Genomic DNA, 20,000 nt, shown 5'->3' with positions numbered 1-20,000 from the left:
TGTGGCAGAAGCCCGTAACATCAGATACGGCTTTATGCCTTCCTTTCACGCTGCTACTGAACACTCGATTGAAGTTACGGTGCGAAGTTACGGCAAGCTGCCTTCTGACCGACCATCAACGTGAAGTTGTATTGCCGGCTGGAGTTATATCTAGGCTATGCATTATTCAATTAAATCACCTCAGACACACACTAACTTCAATAAAGTGTATACAGTAGCCTATATGTTTTGCAGTGCTTGCTTTTTGTTAGATTGATGGCTTTAAAACGTAGCCTAGCCTAAATGCCAAGATCAATGAATGACATACAGTATGCTGGTGCATTAAAGATAGGCTAATCTTGATAGCCTAACCTAACTTAAAAGCCTAAACTCAACAACATATTCAATAACAAGCGGTGCATTAGAGCATGTAGGCTAGTGACAATGGCCCCACATTTTTGAGATACCCCTACCGGAGGTAGAACTAAACGCAACAATGTTTTTCCTTATCTCTAAGGTCTCCCATATATGAAATGGATTCTTAGCTAAAAATATTTTACTGCTAAGATTGTTAAATTAACAGATATTGTTATACACCCCAAAACCAAAAAAGGACTAAAATATAGCCTGTCCATATGGGAGTTAAGGCATATAAACTAGTGCAGATCAATCACACAAGCTCTGAGAGCTTTGAACTGGATGTGAATATCTTGATGTATGGAATGAATAGAGACATGTAAACCAGTGGCGGCTGGTGGTTAAAAAAATAACGGAGGAAGGAATGTCTGCTTGATTGGCGTTAGTGGCAAATGTGAGGTTGTGATGGTGTTGGTGGCATATGTGAACAATAGAGTATGTAGGCCGCCTACCCAGACACATTTATAGCAGCAGTATGTACTATGTAGCAGGGTGGGGGTCTGACCTAAGGAGCTAGGCAAGCATGCAGCAGCCAGAAAAGTTGTGGGTTCAATTCTTGGCTTCAACCATTGTGCATTTGAGCAAGGCACTTAACCCCAAATTCGTCCAGGGACAATGGACTTTGTAATATAATTTAAATATATAAGTCACTTTGGATAATAGTGCTAAATTAATAAATGTAAATGTAAATAAATGTAAATTTAGGTCTGGGAAGTCAGGGAAGATATGTAGGTCTAGTTATGAAATACTGTTTTCCAGATGTGAAAAATTACGGAAAGTCTGGAGGTTTTGCTCAGTGTAATATATTGGCAGAAAAGTCTATAATAATAAAAATAGACACTTGTTTTATAAAACCATGTAACTATTTACCATTAAAAATAGACCTTAAATGTGGCTATTTGTAACATGCTATTGTTTTTAAAGCCAAATCGCTATAATTTAAAGACAGGTTGTAATAGCTAAGTGGGAATTTATGAAAGCATAACTTGGATGATTATAACAACGCATAATTATCCAAAAATGTTTTATCACCAAGTGAACTGTCCACGTATGTGACAGGTCAGCAGTAGGCTATGGCTGATTGTTTTCTGTGATAACGTTACCAGTTAGCCATTAGTAGCCTATTTGTCTGACTATGTAGCATTCAGTAGCCTACACTAGCCTTACCGTCTTGTTTTGGAATATGAATTTTTGGAGCTGGTCTTCCTGCTTTGATAAACATTCATCATACATCAGTGTATTCACAGTGTATTTGAATGTATAAAAGATTTGAGATTGTCCTCTGATTCCATTGTACTGTTTATTTCACGAGCAAAAAACAAGGTTTCCGTTCAACATAAGATTCGTAGACTGCAGATAACGTTCTTGAACCGTTGCCGCTAAAAACAGCACCCCCTATCGCAATTGAAAATTACTGTACGGAGGAGCTTCCTCCCTTGGCCATTGAAAACGACGTGATTCACGAGCCGCTGGGGCCCGAGGCGTTTATAATGGACTTCAATGAGGGGCTTGAGGAGGAAGCTCCTCCATACAGTAATTTTCAATAGCGATAGGGGGTGCTGTTGGCATTTTGACCTAGGGGAACGATTTTGTTCATTCAAAGTGTTAAAAATAGTAATATTAACAGTAATTTATCAGATTAGTAATTCACTTTATATATTTTTTATTTTTCTCTGAAATTTTAGGGAGGGTGTTCCTCCCTTTCCTCAAAGAAGGAGCCTCCTCTGATGTAAACATACACCTAAAATAAGCGGACATGCAAAAAATGAAAATCTATGCAGAATGTTTTCATTTACTTTGTAGCTGCTTTACCAGGGATTATCATAGCAACACATATGAAGGCTTATGGGAAAGGTGGGGTTGTACTGAATCCAACAATACCAAATATGTAAATATAGTATGACAAGTTAGGGGGTTCTGTCACTCAATGTATGAGGTGTCCAAAATGAAAGAAAACAGAACACTAGCAAAATACAGTCTCAAGTCCAAATCACATTATCAGCGGTGAGAAGAATGTTGATAAATTCATTGTTACTGCAAGGCAAGTGCTGATCTATATTTACATTTATTAATGATACATTTCATATGAAACACAGATCCAATTGAATCAGGTTAACACTGTAATGGAACACCTTTATTAAAATATTTACATTCACTTGAATTTTGTTTTGGTCAAGTCATTACCGAATAATGGAAAACTAGATGTACCGCAGAGCGGTACAAAATATGACCGCCGCCCAGTCCAGCACATTTTTTCCACAAAAAGAAATCACGCTGAAAGGCCTATATGATTCTAACTGTCTCACTAAATTGCATTATCCACACTCAATTCTCACTGGTATCTGCTAGACAACAAGTACCAAAACATGATTAGTTCATAGATTTCACATGTAAAATTCATTTTATACAACCCCACCTCCATCTTGCCTGTTTATAATTCTGAGAAATTCTTGATTGTTTGTGTTATGTTTATGTTATGTGTGTGTGTGTGTGTGTGAGAGTGTGTGTGTGTGTGTGCGTGCGTGCGTGCTTGTGTTTGTGCCTGCGTATGTGCCTGTGCATGCAAGCGTACATATGTCTACTGTGTGAGTATGTGTCATACGTATGATTACTGTGAATGTATGTGTGTGTGTGTGTGTATCTGTGCACATGTGTGCACATGAAATGGGTTAACATGACCCCTGGAGGCAAACATACAGAAAAAAATGGTCATCCTAGGCCCTACAGTTCTCAAGATATTCACAGAGAACTGTGTCTGCCCTACCCTCCTTTCGGGGGGTCCAGTCCAGCGGGGGGGCTACAGATCAAAACGAAAAATGACGGTTCCATGCTATCCATGTGGGGGTACATGCCCACCAAGTTTTGTGTACCCCGGTCTTTCAGTGTCCCGGGAATCCTTGTTGGTGTACGTCACTAAATGTACACATAAATTATTTTATTGTAAGGCCCCCCATGAACGAAAGTACACAAAACTTGGCATGCATTCGGAGGGTGTCATAATGATCCTACACTTTTAATTTCGTGCAGTTTTGACCTTGTCAGCCAGAGATATTGTGATGAAAACACCTAATTTTTTGCTTTTTCATTTTTAACTAGGTGGCTCTATACATAAAATAAGAGGTAATGGGATGGGTTGACATGCCCTCTTAAGACCAACATACATAAAAAAGGTGGACCTCCTAGGCCCTACGGTTATCGAGATATTCACAGAAAACTGTCTCCGGCCACCTACAGGCCAGTTGGTGTATAGTAACATAAATGAATTTATTGTGTGGCCCCCCATGAACGGAATTCCACGAAACTTGGCGTGCACACAGAGGGTGTCATAATGATCCTACACTTCCAATTTTGTACAGTTTTGACTTTGTTAGGTCACAGATACCTTCAATTACAACACCTCATTTTTACTTTTTTGTGTTTAACTAGGTGGCGCTATACATGAAATGAGTGGTTATGGAATGGGTTGACATGGCCCCTTGAGATCAACATACAAAAAAAAAATGGTCCTCCTAAACCCTACGGTTTTCGAGATATTCACAGAAAACTGTGTCTGCCCTACCCTCCTTTCGGGGGGTCCAGTCCAGCAGATCAAAACGAAAAACGATGGTTCCATGCTATCCATGTGGGGTTACATGCCCACCAAGTTTCGTGTACCCCGGTCTTTCAGTGTCCCGGGAATCATTGACAGAAATTTGGGCATGCGAAAAAAAAAAAAGTACCCTACAAATGCAAGTGAAGTTGCTTTGCTGTTGCTTAGAATGTTAGATTCTTGCGATCGATGTCTTCAGACAATAAAAAGTAATTTGGAAGGGAAATAGAAAACAAGAGTTGCCCCCTGCGTTGGCCGTGATTGCCCTTTGAAAATCAGAGGTTCACAAGCTACTGTGGCCTTGGTCAGTGGTGCCGCCAGCCGCAATCCTGTATGCACAGAGAATGGACATCTCGACATAAGGATACATTAGAAGATGATGATTGGTGTAAACTTTGTCACACGACGTGAAGCAGTTCTGGCGCTTAAAAACGCAACGTTCCATTCAGTCATAAATCATTCAAGCTTAGTGCTCGTCATGAAAAGAAAACAGCAGCTTAATATTTTTCAGGTGTTTAACAATAGGCGCACTGTTAACGGTTATGCCGAAGGCAGTGAGATTATTAGGCATTGCATCCTACAGTCACTCTGTTTGGAACATCGCAATTCGGGTTGATAAGATTCAGTTAATGCGAGTATGGATTGTCTCAAAGTTTGGGACAACCAAACAGCAGTAGGCAAAGCAAATCCTAATTGTTAGGTTACCATGATTTTATAACAGGCCAAATACAAAATAAATGTTACAAATATCGCCTAGATATCTGTAAACATTACAATCACAGGATATACATACAGGGCAGACAGATGCTCATGAGTTCATGCTTTGTTTTATCGCTGGATTTTAGGATAGCCTATTATGGCAACCGATTGCATTCCGAGCTACAGTCAACTCTAGCAGGCATGACATGACTGGAGACTTTGTGAATTTAAAGATTGACATAATGTGCCGTCTCTGCTATTGCTGCTTTTGATCAGTTAGATTTATTTGCAATCTCCTGTGGTGGGCTGGACATAGCATCGAAATGCCCGCCCAGATTCCCCTTTCCGCCTTGACCCATTCACACTGGTGCCGGAAAGAAAAAACTCTGCAAAAAGTCTAGGGGGCTTGGTAGTAAATTTGGCGAGACACTTTGTCCCGCCGTTCCGCCTCGGTCTATGTGAAAGGGACAGTCGTTCTGCGATTCTGGTACATAAAATCGCGGCGATTTTGGCAGTGTGAAAAGGCCTACTGAGAATGTCTTACAGACATTGGATCCAAAGCTTGTGGGAAACATTTTGAAAAGGGCAAGAAAAAAGATCCCCATGTCGAAAACCCCACAGTAGAAGGCCTCCAACGCATACTTACTGTACCCTTGCTCAGCAGAGAGAGAGATGGTGATGTCCATAAAACTCTGGCTCCATATACTGATGATATTTCATCCAAAATCAAAGTTACATATCATGTATCATGTAGAGTGAACTACTGCAGTAAGACAAAAATCAGTGAGCAGCAGCAAGTTGCAAATGTTGAGAGTGAGAGCACATCTGCACCAAGAAGGCTGATTAGGGCTGATACAACATAATTTCAAATGCGGAGAGATTGTTTCATTTGTGGGAAGGCCAGCTCTAAACCAGAACCTCTGACAGCAATTTCAACTGGAACAGTCGCAAGTACCAGAGACAAGGTTCTTCGGGCAGCTTCTGAAAGGCTTGTAGATGTACATCTTCGAATTCTTTCATGCCCAGATCTTTTTGCATGATACCAAATACCATAAAATGCCTTGCACACTACATCTCTAAATGAAATATAGCAGAAGCCATAGAAAATAATGAAAAAAGCAGACCAATGTCTATAACAAAGCCTTTATTAAGCTCACTGAAGACATTGATAAAACAGTATTGTCCAAAGGTATGAAAGTGAGGACTCAACTCCTTGACTGATAGCTATGAGAACATACTAAAGACCATTGCTGAGCAAGAAGGTGTGTCAACACAAGAAATATAGATCAAGGACAGTGGTGTCTACATCCCAACTGTTCTCACTTGAGTTGCTGAACATGGAATTGTTGATGCAGCCATCGACAACTTTTACCAAAATGAAGACACCCTGGATGGGAAGTGTATAACTCATGCTATGACGTCTGTTGTGTTCCGAAGAGGCGAAGTCTCCACAGCAGATAAATGCCTAGCACAGGTTCCCTCAGGTTCAGAGGTCCCTCACCACCTTAAACACGATTGATATGAATGGATGGAGATAAACTTTACAGGTACATTTTGTCCATTCTTTTACGCTTCACATCCAGGGTGTCTTCATTTTGGTCAAAGTTGCTGATGGCTGCATCACAAATTCCATGTTCAGCAACTCCAGTGGGGCCAGTTGGGATGTAGACACCACTCTCTGTCCTTGATATCTGGTCTGCTGCAAAAGATGGGAGAAGTGCCTAACTTCTGTATAGGAAACACAGTGTCCCATTGCACTGAGCTCATTGATGACTGTCTTACTACCAAACTCATGATGTATCAAAATGGGAAGTCCCAGTGTGATTGGCGTATGGATGTGACAGCTCTGTTCAATGAGATCATGACAAATTAACACACAGATTCTCCTTTGAAGCTGGGTCATCACCACATGTTTGGTAATTTCTGTGGGCATGTTAATCAACACACCAGTTCACAAAGTCATACAGGATGTTGGGTACATACATAACATAATAGACAGTCACTGCTGACATATTACTCACTGTCATGCTCTACCTGATCCATGCTTTTCCTCAATATGTCTGCAGCCCTGTGTAATATTTGGATTTCGGAAAGACTCTGACTTGTCTGTGGAAGTGTAGTCTCAGTCTACTGTTATTTCTGTGAGTTTAGCAGCTTCCCTCAGTGCACAATATGGTCATACTATCTGAGCAGATCAGATCTGACTGTCTTGGACGTGGAACAAATGCAAGCCTGTCTTTGTAATGCTGTATCAGCTTTTCCTTTAGTTTCCAGTATCTATATTTCTTGTGTTGACACACCTTCTTGCTCAGCATGGTCATTAGTATGTTGTCATAGCTATCAGTCAAAGAATTGAGATCTCACTTTTATATCTTTGGACAATAATGTTTTATCAATGTCTTCAGTGAGCTTAATAAACGCTTTGTTATAGACATTGGTCTGCTTTTTTTATTCTTTTCTATGGCTGCTGTTATATTTCGTTTAGAGATGTAGTGTGCAAGGCACATTTTATGGTATTTGGCATCATATGCAAAGAGATCTGGGCATGAAAGAATTTGAATGTACATCTTCATCAAGCCTTTCAGAAGCTGCCCGAAGGTCCTTGTCTCTGGTACTGGGGACAGCCGTGGCCTACTGGTTAGGGGTTCGGGCTTGTAACCGAAGAGTTACCGGTTCGATCCCCGACCCAGAAGGGAAAAAGGCGGGGGAAGTGGTTGAGCACTGCTCTCCCATGCCCACATCCATGGTGCCCTTGAGCAAGGCACCTAACCCCTCACTGCTCCCCGAGCGCCACTGTAATAAGGCAGCTCACTGCTCCGGGTTAGTGTGTGCTTCACCTAATTGTGTTCACTGTGTGCTCTGTGTGTTCACTAATTCATGGATGGGATAAATGCAGAGACCAAATTCCTTGTATACGCAAGTATACTTGGCCTATAATTTACATTGCCCCTGTACCAGTCGAAATGGCTGTCAGAGGTTCTGATCTAGAGCTGGCCTTCCCACAAATGAAACAATCTCTCAGTATTTGAAACTCTCAGTATTTGATACTCAGCCTTCTTGGTGCAGATGTGCTCTCACTCAGGGCCGTGGGAAGTGAGTTTTGGTTGGGGGTGCTGTAGTCGGGGGTGGGGAGGTTAAAAAAAGTTATTGTATTTTATTTAAACGCCTTTCTCTGTTAATGGACAACAGCATACTGGCATTGCATGAGGGTCATTCCGTGTCAAATCACCCAGTGGCTGGAAGGTCACCCTCTCCCAAAAAATCTGAAAAAAATCACGGGTGTTTGTAGACCAAACCTATGCATAAATCTTAAATAGTATATCTGTATATCTGTATCACTAATGGTTCCAAAACTACAGCCCTTTGAAGTTTCAAGTCATTTTAAGCATCGTGGTGAACAATCCTTTTTGTTCAACTTCCAACATTATTGGCTCTTTTGGTATTTCACACACATTAGTGAAACTATGTGAATAGAAGTACATTTTCCTGTTGAATTAAACAATCCAATCAAATCAGGTGTATCTTGTGTAATTTCCCCTCTGCAAAGCTCTGAAAATGGCTATAAATTCATTATGTGAAAAAACATCACCACCTTTGAGGGCTTGTCATTCAAAAAGTATGTGACACAAATTCATCAGATTTTTTTCCCACTCATGTATGGATTATAAGGTCATGTTCATGCATTAACTTTGGTTGTTAACATTATCATATTGTCAGAGCATTTTTATTAAATTGGGCTTGATTTTCAAAAAGCCTGTTTTCATCTTCTCATTTCACCACGTGGACAGTTAACAGGATTTTTTTTTTAATTTTACCATATATCATTCTGTATGTGAGGATCATCTGCCCAAAATTTCGGCTTGTTGCTGAGTTTCTTCATTGAGATAAGATTTTTTACAAATATTGTCTATAAATCCACTGAATTTGTACTTTATCTGCAGTACCACTTTGCACCACATGTGGTGCTCTTTTAATACAATGGAAGTCAATGGAAGAGTAAGAGAGTCACTTGTTTGCTGCACATATCCAATCTAAACACACAGTTTATGGTTCATATGGTTAAAGTAAAAAGGGGTTTCTAAAATTCAGTGCATTGTCAGATGCAGAAAAATCAATATTAAAGATTTATCATCTTTTTACAAATGCCTCTTGGATCCACGAGTCCTCAAACCTTGTTATGAATACTTGTGATGGAAACACACATGGTCATCTTCATCAAGTGAAATACCTTGATGAACTGAATTTTAGAAACCCATTGTTTGATTGTTTGTTAAAGCACTGATCTCCATGTTGATGCTCTTTGTCTATGTATCACAGAGGACTGCACCCCAAGCATATGACGATGAATATAGACTTTGCCTAACCAGCTGGCTAAAAATTATTAAAGTGCTCACATAGGCACTGATAGGTTGAAGCTGGTGTAGAAAACTCATTACAAAGATGGTAATTATGCTAAATCCTCTTGCTGCATGTATGATGACCAGTCAGTCTTATGTGTGTATAATTTACTTGATCAGTTTATTTTCTCTAAATAAGATTTATGTATGAGTAGTATGTTGTTCATGTTGCAATAATTATTTGGACCAATTCAACTATGAACCATAAACTGTGTGTTTAGATTGGATATGTGCAGCAAACAAGTGACTCTCTTACTCTTCCATTGACTTCCATTGTATTAAAAGAGCACCACATGTGGTGCAAAGTGGTACTGCAGATCCAGTACAAATTTTGTGGATTTATAGACAATATTTAAAAAAAATCTTATCTCAATGAAGAAACTCAGCAACAAGCCGAAAGTTTGGGCAGATGATCCTCACATACAGAATGATATATGGTAAAATTTAAAAAAAATCCTGTTAACTGTCCACGTGGTGAAATGAGAAGATGAAAACAGGCTTTTTGAAAATCAAGCCCAATTTTAAAAAAATGCTCTGAAAATATGAAAATGATAACAACCAAAGTTAATGCATGGACAGGACCTTATAATACATATATGTGTAGGAAAAAAATCTGATGAATTTGTGTCACATACTTTTTGAATGAGAAGCCCTCAAAGGTGATGATGTCTTTTCACATTATGAATTTATAGCCATTTTCAGAGCTTTGCAGAGGGGAAAGTATACAAGTTTTTAATTCAACAGGAAAATGTACTTCTAATCACATAGTTTCACTAATGTGTGTGAAATGCCAAAAGAGCCAATAATGCTGGAAGTTGAACAAAAAGGATTGTTCACCACAATGCTTAAAATGACTTGAAGTTTCAAAGGGCTGTAGTTTTGCAACGATTAGTTATACAGATATACTATTTAAGATCTATGCATGGATTTGGTCTACAAACACCTGTGATTTTTTTCAGATTTTTTCGGAGAGGGTCACCTGCCAAATTGCGCTGAAATTGGGTGATTTCACACGGAATGACCCATGACACACAGCACAGGCATACATCACTGTCAAGAACATTATGGCTACACTACAGAAAAAATGCGATAAAATGTCGCAAACCACAGATTGATACTAACGCAAACAAAGTAATCGTCTGCTATCTGACGCTACACTAGTAAGGTAACAAAGTTGCTGTAGCACCGAAATCGACGGTGAACACGTGAAATATAAAACTGTTGAACACCAACATTAATAAAACGTAATAATTATTGACGCATCTGACATGGGTGTCAAAACAGGCTAAAGACCCTATCGCACAGGATATTAGACAGAACACATTGACTTAAAACATATGCATAACATAGGCCTACACAACGCAATATTCATAGGCTAGCCTACATTAAATTGATCCACATATCACAAATATAGCCTACAACAAATGCTGACATCATAAACGCACAGTGTAGCCTTTAACCTACACTTTCAAAAAGAAGAGAAAGAACGCTCTGAGGAGGCCACTGAAACAGGCACGCAAAGACACAGATGAATAAGTTCATCTACCTCGCTGAAGAGAGCTCTTGTTTGTGGATGAAGCTTACTCAATATCCATGCCACCTTTCACCGTGGTGCACCGAGACTCCCCGATAACACTATGCATCATTTTAAGCTGAAGATTGAGGCGACCCGTGTTCAGCTCCTTGGGAAACTCACGGTAATATTCAGCTACTTAATATGGCATATTGTCGTTCCATAAAGCTAGCGTCATAGGATATCTCCCTCAGGTTTGTTTTGTTAATTTGTTTAGTTTTTGTTTAGATCTCCCAGGTCTAATGTAACATTTTTTAGTGCATTATAGAATAATAGACAGGGGGACGGAGAGCTGCTTTTTTTTCTGATCGTGAGTGGTATGACACATAAATACGCATGCTTTCCTGCAGCACCCCCACTTCCCACGGCTATGCTCTCACTCTCAACATTTGCAACTTGCTGCTGCTCACTGATTTTTGTCTTACTGCAGTAGTTCACTCTACATGATACATGATATGTAAGTTTGATTTTGGAGGAAATATCATCTGTATATGGAGCCAGAGTTTTATGGACATCACCATCTCTCTCTCTGCTGAGCAAGGGTAAGTATGCGTTGGAGGCCTTCTACTGTGGGGTTTTGGACATAGGGATCTTTTTTCTTGCCCTTTTCAAAATGTTTCCCACAAATGATACAAAGCATTGGATCCAATGCCTGTAAGACATTCTCCATAATTCAAAAGACGAAAAATGATATACATTTCAGAATTTTCATCGAAATGCAAATCAAGTTGAAATACACATGAAACATTGGTCAGAGTGCTAAGTACTTTCTTAGCTAGGGAAAGTAGTTTCTACAACTAACTGTTTAGCTACTTAGGGGTGAAGTAAGCAGTGTAGGCTGCTGGTCTGGACAGACAAAAGCTAACAATATTATTTTCCATTATTCAATAATGACTTGACCAAAACAAAATTCAAGTGAATATAAATATTTTAATAAAGGCGTTCCATTCCAATGTTAACCTGATTCAATTGGATCTGTGTTTCATATGAATTGTTTAATACTGGGACATATGAAATGTATCATTATTAAATGTAAATATAGAGCAGCACTTATGTTACCTTATGTAACTTACCTTGCAGTAACAATGAATGTCAACATTCTTCTTACCACTGATAATGTGATTTGGACTTGAGACTGTATTTTGCTAGTGTTCCGTTTTCTTTCATTTTGGACACCTCATACATTGAGTGACAGAACACCCTGATTCGTCATACTATATTTACATATTTGGTATTGTTGGATTCTGTACAACCCCACCTTTCCCATAAGCCATCATATGTGTTGCTATGATAATCCCTGATAAAGCAGCTACAAAGTAAATGAAAGCATTCTGCATAGATTTTCATTTTTTGAATGTCCGCTTATTTTAGGTGTATGTTTACATGTCTCTATTCATTCCATACAAGATATTCACATCCAGTTCAAAGCTCTCAGAGCTTGTGTGATTGATCTGCACTAGTTTATATGCCTTAACTCCAATACGGACAGGCTATATTTTAGTTCTTTTTTGGTTTTGGGGTGTATAACAACATCTGTTAATTTAACAATCTTAGCAGTAAAATATTTTTAGCTAAGAATCCATTTCATATATGGGAGACCTTAGAGATGAGGAAAAACATTGTTGGGTTTAGTTCTACCTCCGGTAGGGGTATCTCAAAAACTAAAGCCCTTTCTGACCATTTGTCACTAGCCTAATGGCTTAGCCTAGGATATCTTAATTCATATCACAGCCCGTAATACAAGGCTACATGTCAACTGGAAAAACATTTTTTATGCTAGCTCTCGCTTGCAAATGATAGTCATTGACTGAAAACTATGCGAGTTTGTTGGAGCTGCAACGACACACCTTCCACACACACACCAGCAGCAGGAATGTCGTAATGTAGAGCCTACCTTTTGTTGAACCCTGGTTAAAATCCATACCAAACAACCGTGGAGAAAGCAAATCCATTAAATCTGCCACAAGTTTTTAAAACTTGCTGCCGGCTAGTCAAAACTCCGAAGTTGTTACAGGCTGTCAATTCTATCAATGCAATCCTAAAGTTTAGTGTAGCTGCGGGTTAGTGGGGAAATTAAAGCTAGTCGCAAAGCAGGCAGCTTTAAGTTGCAGTAGTATAAAATTACCAAATAAAGGCAACCAATCACATCCTAATCTACCTAATTTATGTGGGAGAACTTTGTTTTATCATCTGCATTTGGTTAAGTTTCCATTCTATCCAGGAAAATGTATAGGCCTATAGTGTTTAATCATAATTTTTGAAAAGATAAATTTTGAAAAAATACACACATCATCAAAATGTATTCCTGTTTTAATGATAATAATGCAAATACTGCAAGTAAAATCCGAAGAAATATTAATTCCTGTTTTCACTGAAACTTTTCAGCAGACATGAAGATGCTAAAATGGGATGATTCGGAAATATTTTTGCTGTTCTAGGCTGGTTATCGAAATAAACAAGCCAATGAGTCTAAATTAGTGCCTCATATCCAAACAGAAAAATATGCTTTATATATATTAAAACATCAAAACACTCTCATTCTTAATCTGACATCTGCCAGAAGTGACTGTCTGTGTGGTACGAGTATGAAATACAGAAAAAAATAAAAAAAACTATTTTTTTTTCATATGATGTAGATAAATGTGAAGCCATTTTATCATAATGAGTCCAATAGGGTTAATATTATCATAGTGAGTCCAATAGGGTTAATATTATTATAGTGAGTCCAATAGGGTTAATATTGCTTACATTTTAAGTGAAAGTATCATTGTTATCATAACATTGTGCTATAAAATAGAAGTTAAGGTATTTTGCCTTAGTATGACCGATTGTCATTTTGTGGGCAATACTAAGGCAGAATACAGTAACTTCCAAAAAAGGGTCAAAGGTCAAATTTGAGTTCATTGTTTTGTAGATAGATTAATACAGGTATACACTACAAAATGTGAAAATTACAATATTATACCTATTACTCAATTGTCAGGACATTAAGATAACTTTTAAGTCATTTTTCTCGGTTTCACACTCTGGTGAGTTAAGGTCTTTTGCCTTAGTAGGGCATACTTTGAGTCTCTGGCCCTCTGTTAGAGCCAGGCATAGTGAACTGGCCCTCGGAAGAAAAAGTTTGGGGACCACTGCCCTAGACACACACACACACACACACACACACACACACACACACACACACACACACACACACACACACACACACACACACACACACACACACACACACACACACACACACACACACACACACACACACACACACACTCATCAATACACACACATACACAGATCTAATGTGGTCTGTGGCTGTTTACATGTCTGAGAGCCTCTCTCTGTGTTGCTGGTGTGTGAGTGTTTGTGTGTGAGTGTGCGAGTTGCCGGTGTGTGTGTGTGTGTGTGTGTGTGTGTCACCTGTCTAAATTTGGCTCTGGCTTCCTTCTCTTTCATCCTCCCATGGGCCACCAGGTAGTCAAACACCTCACCTGCACAAAACACACACACACACACGAAAGTTATGGCAAAATCATGTTGTCATAATTACAATCACAATCATAATGCTCTTCGCTACAAACACACACACACACACACACACACACACACACACACACACACACACACACACTCAAACACAAACACAAACACATACCAGAAACAGCACATGCAGGGTATGCAGGAAACCACAGTCATGCAACATCAGACATCTTCTCACACACACACACACACACACACACAGCCCTACACAGACACACACACACACACACACACACACAGCCCTACACAGACACACAGACACACACACACACACACAGCCCTACACAGACACACAGACACACACACACACACACACACACACACACACACACACACACACACACACACACACACACACACACACACACACAGCCCTACACAGACACACTCACCTCCACTGGCATACTCCATCACAAGGAACAGCGTTTTCTCCGTCTCGATCACTTCAAACAATTTGACTGCAGGAGAGGAGAGGAGAGGATAGGAGAGGAGAGGAAAGGAGGAGAGGAAGAGAGCAGAGAGGAGAGGAGAGGAGGAGAGAGGAGAGGAGGAGAGGAGAGAGGAGAGAGGAGAGGAGAGGAGGAGAGAGGAGAGGAGGAGAGGAGAGAGGAGAGGAGGAGAGGAGGACAGAGAGGAGGAACATAACTGTCAGAGTGCATCAGGGCTCCACACTACTGCGTATTCAGTGTGTGTGTGTGAGAGAGAGAGAATGTGTGTGTGTGTGTGTGTGTGTGTGTGTGTGTGTGTGTGTGAGAGTGAGAGAGTGAGAGAGAGAGAGAGAGAGTGTGTGTGTGTGTGTGTGTGAGTGTGTGTGTGTGTGAGTTAGAGAGAGAGAGAGAGGAGTGTGTGAGTGTGTGTGAGAGTGTGAGTGAGAGAGTGAGAGAGAGAGAGAGGAGTGTGTGTGTGTGTGTGAGAGTGTGAGTGAGAGAGTGAGAGAGAGAGAGAGGAGTGCGTGTGTGTGTGTGTGTGTGTGAGTGAGAGTGTGAGTGAGAGAGTGAGAGAGAGAGAGAGAGAGAGAGAGAGAGAGAGAGAGAGAGGGAGGAGTGTGTGTGTGTGTGTGTGTGTGTGAGTGAGCCCGCCCCCACAGGCGCCTTAATGCACGGGCTTACCTGGGCTTCAGCCTCGACCAATGGGGAGCCTCTTAATAATAATAATAATAATAATAATAATAATAATAATAATAATAATAAATATAGCTGCAAGCAGCAATGCGGGCGCCTAGCAGAGCGATATAGCAGGAATGGCGTTGCCATGGCATGAGCAAGCACTCATAGCAAGAGGCCAAATTACACCAATGTCCTTGTGCGTTCTCACAATCAGCTACCATGTCCCTCTACCAAGTTTGGACTTCATACACCAAAGTGTTACTGAGATATGAGCCCACTTCCTGTATTACAGCGCCCCCTATAGAGGCCAAATGATGCCAATTTCCTACTGTGTCCTCATAATCAGGTACCAAGTCCCTGTGCCAAGTTTGGACTTCATACATTAAAGCGTCTCCGAGATGGTAGCCCACTTCCTGTTTTGTGGCTTCATCGCCATATTTGATTGGTTGTCATGGGCCAATAAAGTGGAATTTGAAAAATCTGACAAGTATCATTTGTACGGCTCGGTCTGAAGATTATCTCCACCAAGTCCTGTGAAAATCAGAGGAAATTTGTGACTGCTGAAACTTTCCGTAGAGTTTGGACCAAATTGATTTGTGAAAATTGAATGCACCGTTCAATGGTCACATGTAGAGCCCGACTGATTTATCGGCGGGCCGATATTATCGGCCGATATTAGGCATTTTCCAAACTATCGGTATCGGCATTTATAATGGCCGATAAATGAATATTTTAAAAATAAAATAAAAACGGACGAAACACCCTTCAACCATGTCATGAGTGTTGGCGTTGTATAGTTTGTCCACCAGAGGGCACTCTACACCGTCCCTGGTGTATAACGCGCCACACATCCTGCAACCTGCTGATCCAGCCAGAGTCGGGCAGAGAGAACCAGTTATCCGCGAGTGAGATCATCAGTGAAGTGTGTTCATGGTGATTTGGTCACGAGACATACATTGCTTGAAATAACAATTAAAAGAACATCCCCATCAGTTCTCTTAACTCAAATAAGCATGACAAAATTCGTGAAAACAATGTCCAGTTTTGCTGCTGTTAAATAAGCCGAGAGTGAAGCGGAATTAGCTAGTAATTACGTTACGTTGTTACAGTGTAGTTGACTGTCTGTCCTTTTAACTTTTTACAATGTGACTGAAGATGTATTTCTTTAATAGCGTGACAGTTATAGCAGTGAGATGTATCATCTCTCCCCGGCCTGTTATTTTGAAAGCGTATGTTTTACAATTTGCAGTATGACGTTATCCATTGCTAAATTAGGGCTCATCATAGACTAGCTAACCACAAAGCTAGCTAATGCCATGAATATCAGTGGAAGACCGCTAACGTTAACATGGAAACCACAGCGAACTTATTCTGCCTAAATAAAGTAATGATTTATAACTAGTATATCTGTAGTTACAGTCCCTGCATTGTAAAATGTAAGTAATACGTGCGAGGCGTGAACATTTAGACATAGAGAAAAAGTATCAAGCTTGTGCAAAACGTAGCTTGTGCATAAAAGTTAGCTTTTCTTTTACACGTGTGTGAAATCCAATGACGCCAAGTGTGCGTTTCAGACTGTCGTTCAGCCGCAGCATTAATGCGTTACATAATGGATTTAGATCACTAAATAGTAGGTTTTAGAAGGCAGGCAGCAACTGATGATTGAAAATGGTTTGATGTAGCTTGATGGAAATAATTTTAAAAGTGCAGGTAAAGGGATAAGCAAGCTGACATTGAGTTTATAAAGGTAGCTTATAAGGCAATAGGGACTAATTATTACACACGCACACTCAAACATTTAAGAGTGACCTTTATCTTTTTTAATGATAATACAAATTATGATGATAGTAATAATTTCATCATTCTTTTTTGTAATTATTAAGTCTTAGTTCAAAGTTATATTTATGAAGCTTGCTAAGTCTTTTAATACTGGTAACTTTGATTTGGTTGTTGTTATTATGTTTTTGTTCAAAAGACTAAGTTTCATATCTTAAGTTTTTTATTTTTATACATTTTATTTATCAGAACTTTAATATATTTCGATGTTCCTCTGTTCCACTGTGACAATATTATTTAAAAATAAACAAGTTTGTTTTTGAAATGCATTATCATATTATTTTAGTCAATACTCATAAATAACTACAAATAACTAATGTTAGGGAAATCTGTTAATGTTTTGTTGCGCGTTTCTGAAAAAAAAAAATATTTATCGGCCGATATATCGGAATATCGGATTTTTAAATCAACAAATATTTGTATCGGTATCGGCCTTCAAAATCCTTTATCGGTCGGGCTCTAGTCACATGCAATCCAAATTTGAGCTTTTGGTGGTGCTAGAGTGTTCGGCATAGAGTTCTGTAAATTGGTGAGAGTGATCATGGGACGGTCCTGAATCAGGGCGCTAAATTTCATAATAATAATGACTTGCGAATACCTTTCAACCCAGCTTTTCAACTTTCGGCCAAACTTTGACCTGTTGGTGGCGCTAGACGGCTTGGTTTAGAGATCCGTAAATGAGTGGTCAGTGTCGTGTCCCGAAACTTTCTGCCAAAAAATCTGAACTTTTTAGCCAGGCGTTCTATGGGCTGCCATAGACTCCAATGGCGGAAGTATAATAATAATAATAATAATAATAATAATAATAGGAAAAACTACTAAAACAATAATAATAATAATAATAATAATCATCATCAATAATGAAAATAAACGGCCGTGTCCGTATTTGCGGCGTCATTACTCTGGTGCAAATAACTGAGCACATGCTGCTACGGTGACATGGCTGCAGGTGCTACGGTCACATGGGTGCAGGTGGAGCCAGGCCCCCCACCCCTGTCTTCTCTTCTGAAGTGTAACAAAATGTAACAAAATCCTAATAAATCCCAACGGGTGTAGAGGAGCTAGAGGAGAGGCTGAGACTGACTGACAAACTGAACCACTCTGGATATAACGTGGGTATGCTAGGTTAGAATGATATAACCAATGATGTGGATTCCTGTAACTGTCCATGAAAACAGAAGACAGATAGCAGGTAAATATCGTAGCAAATACCCTATGATAAGGAAACACATTTATTTCACTCGTAAATATAGCAAATACCCTATGATAATGAAACACATTTAGCATGACTCGCACAAAACGTAATGCTTTCTCCATTGGTAGCATGAGATATGTCTCTATATAGGGTATTTGTCGGGCAGTGAAGTGATAATGCATAAGGTCAATGTTCGTGTCACAAGAGCGGTTTGTTCTGCAGGTTAAAGGTAGCCTATTTCTGTCCCCCCCCCCCCCCGAACTACGTTAAAATGGTGCGTTTAGCAGCTAGAATTTCAAAAAACTTCCCGGGGATTTAGGCTACCCCCCGACACACACACTCACACACTTTTCCAAAGTTTAAACACTCCGAGGCCCTATGTGTAGCTGTCTTTCCAGCCAGTGTTGTAAATGTAAACGCTTTGTGTTTGTGCGGTAGCCTATTTGATAAGCTATGTCATGGGTAGGCTGACGTGATTAAGGAGGGCTTTCTGTTCCTGTTTACGTAAAGGTTGGGCTACGCTGCATGTTAGGCTACTAAAGCACACATTTTCTAAATAAGCGTAAAGGTTGGGCTACGCTGCATGTTAGGCTACTAAAGGTTGGGCTACGCTGCATGTTGGGCTACGCTGCATGCTAGGCTACGCTGCATGTTAGGCTACTAAAGGTTGGGCTACGCTGCATGTTGGGCTACGCTGCATGTTAGGCTACTAAAGGTTGGGCTACGCTGCATGTTAGGCTACTAAAGCACATTTTCTAAATAAGCGGTCGGATCGCGGGTCAGGTATCATTTTGTCATAATTAATATTCGCGGTTTGGGGAGAGCCTAGGAGAGAGGAGAGGAAAGGAGGAGAGGACCTAGGAGAGGACCTAGGAGAGGACCTCGGGTGCTATTAAGATGCCCCTGCCCGCCCCCCCGTTTGACCATGGGTATCCGTCTGGGTTTTTTCCATTCCATTAATTTGTCATTGTATGCCTCCGCCCTGTTGTGTCCTATGGAGTTGTTCAAGCTGATGTCCGAAGGGCGGCGCTTAGCGACAGGTCAATTGTCTGAGATGCAGTGACATGAAAAGTATGCTGACCACACACCCCACCACACACTTTCCAAAATGTGTGTGTGTGTAGCTGAGCATGTTTTCTTGTGTGTGAGGTTGAGAGGGTGTGTGTGTGTCTGTCTGTGTGTGTCTGTCTCTGTGTGTGTGTGTGTGTGTGTGTGTGTGTGTGTGTGTTGTTGTTCTTACCGATGTTTGGGTGATTCAGCAGCTTCATAATGCGCACCTCTCTGAAGAGCTGATGAAAGACAAGAGGAACAACATGAGATGAGATAAGCACACACACACACACACACACACACACAGTATACAAACACACACACACAGTATACAAACACACACACACACACACACACACACACACACACAGTATACACACACACACACACACAGTATACACACACACACACACACACACACACACACACACACACACACAGTATACACACACACACACACACACACACACACACACAGTATACACACACACACACACACACACACAGTATTCACACACACACACACACAGTATACACACACACACACAGTATACACACACACACACACACACACACACACACACACACAGTATACACACACACACACACACACACACAC

The 20,000-nt window shown here is 40.2% G+C and overlaps 1 protein-coding gene across 1 annotated transcript in view; it reads right to left on the bottom strand.

Moving 5' to 3' along the window:
* LOC143113479 (MAP/microtubule affinity-regulating kinase 3-like) overlaps positions 1-20,000 on the bottom strand; it is a 52,546-nt gene that overhangs the window by 15,711 nt on the left and 16,835 nt on the right. Inside the window, exons 4-6 of the mRNA XM_076275432.1 lie at positions 19,572-19,620; positions 14,587-14,652; positions 14,075-14,145 (exon numbers count right to left, since the gene is read on the bottom strand). Of these exons, the coding sequence (XP_076131547.1) occupies positions 14,075-14,145; positions 14,587-14,652; positions 19,572-19,620 (186 nt within the window). The remainder of the gene's footprint in view (positions 1-14,074; positions 14,146-14,586; positions 14,653-19,571; positions 19,621-20,000) is intronic.

Source organism: Alosa pseudoharengus, unplaced genomic scaffold (genome assembly GCF_046254945.1).
Source record: "Alosa pseudoharengus isolate Yale_2024_CS ecotype anadromous, Long Island Sound unplaced genomic scaffold, YU_APseudo_1.1 YU_APseudo_1.1_scf_82, whole genome shotgun sequence".
In the NCBI taxonomy this organism is placed as follows: Eukaryota; Metazoa; Chordata; class Actinopteri; order Clupeiformes; family Clupeidae; genus Alosa; species Alosa pseudoharengus.
Note: the sequence above shows the minus strand (reverse complement) of the source record. Positions and strands in the feature narration are given on the sequence as shown.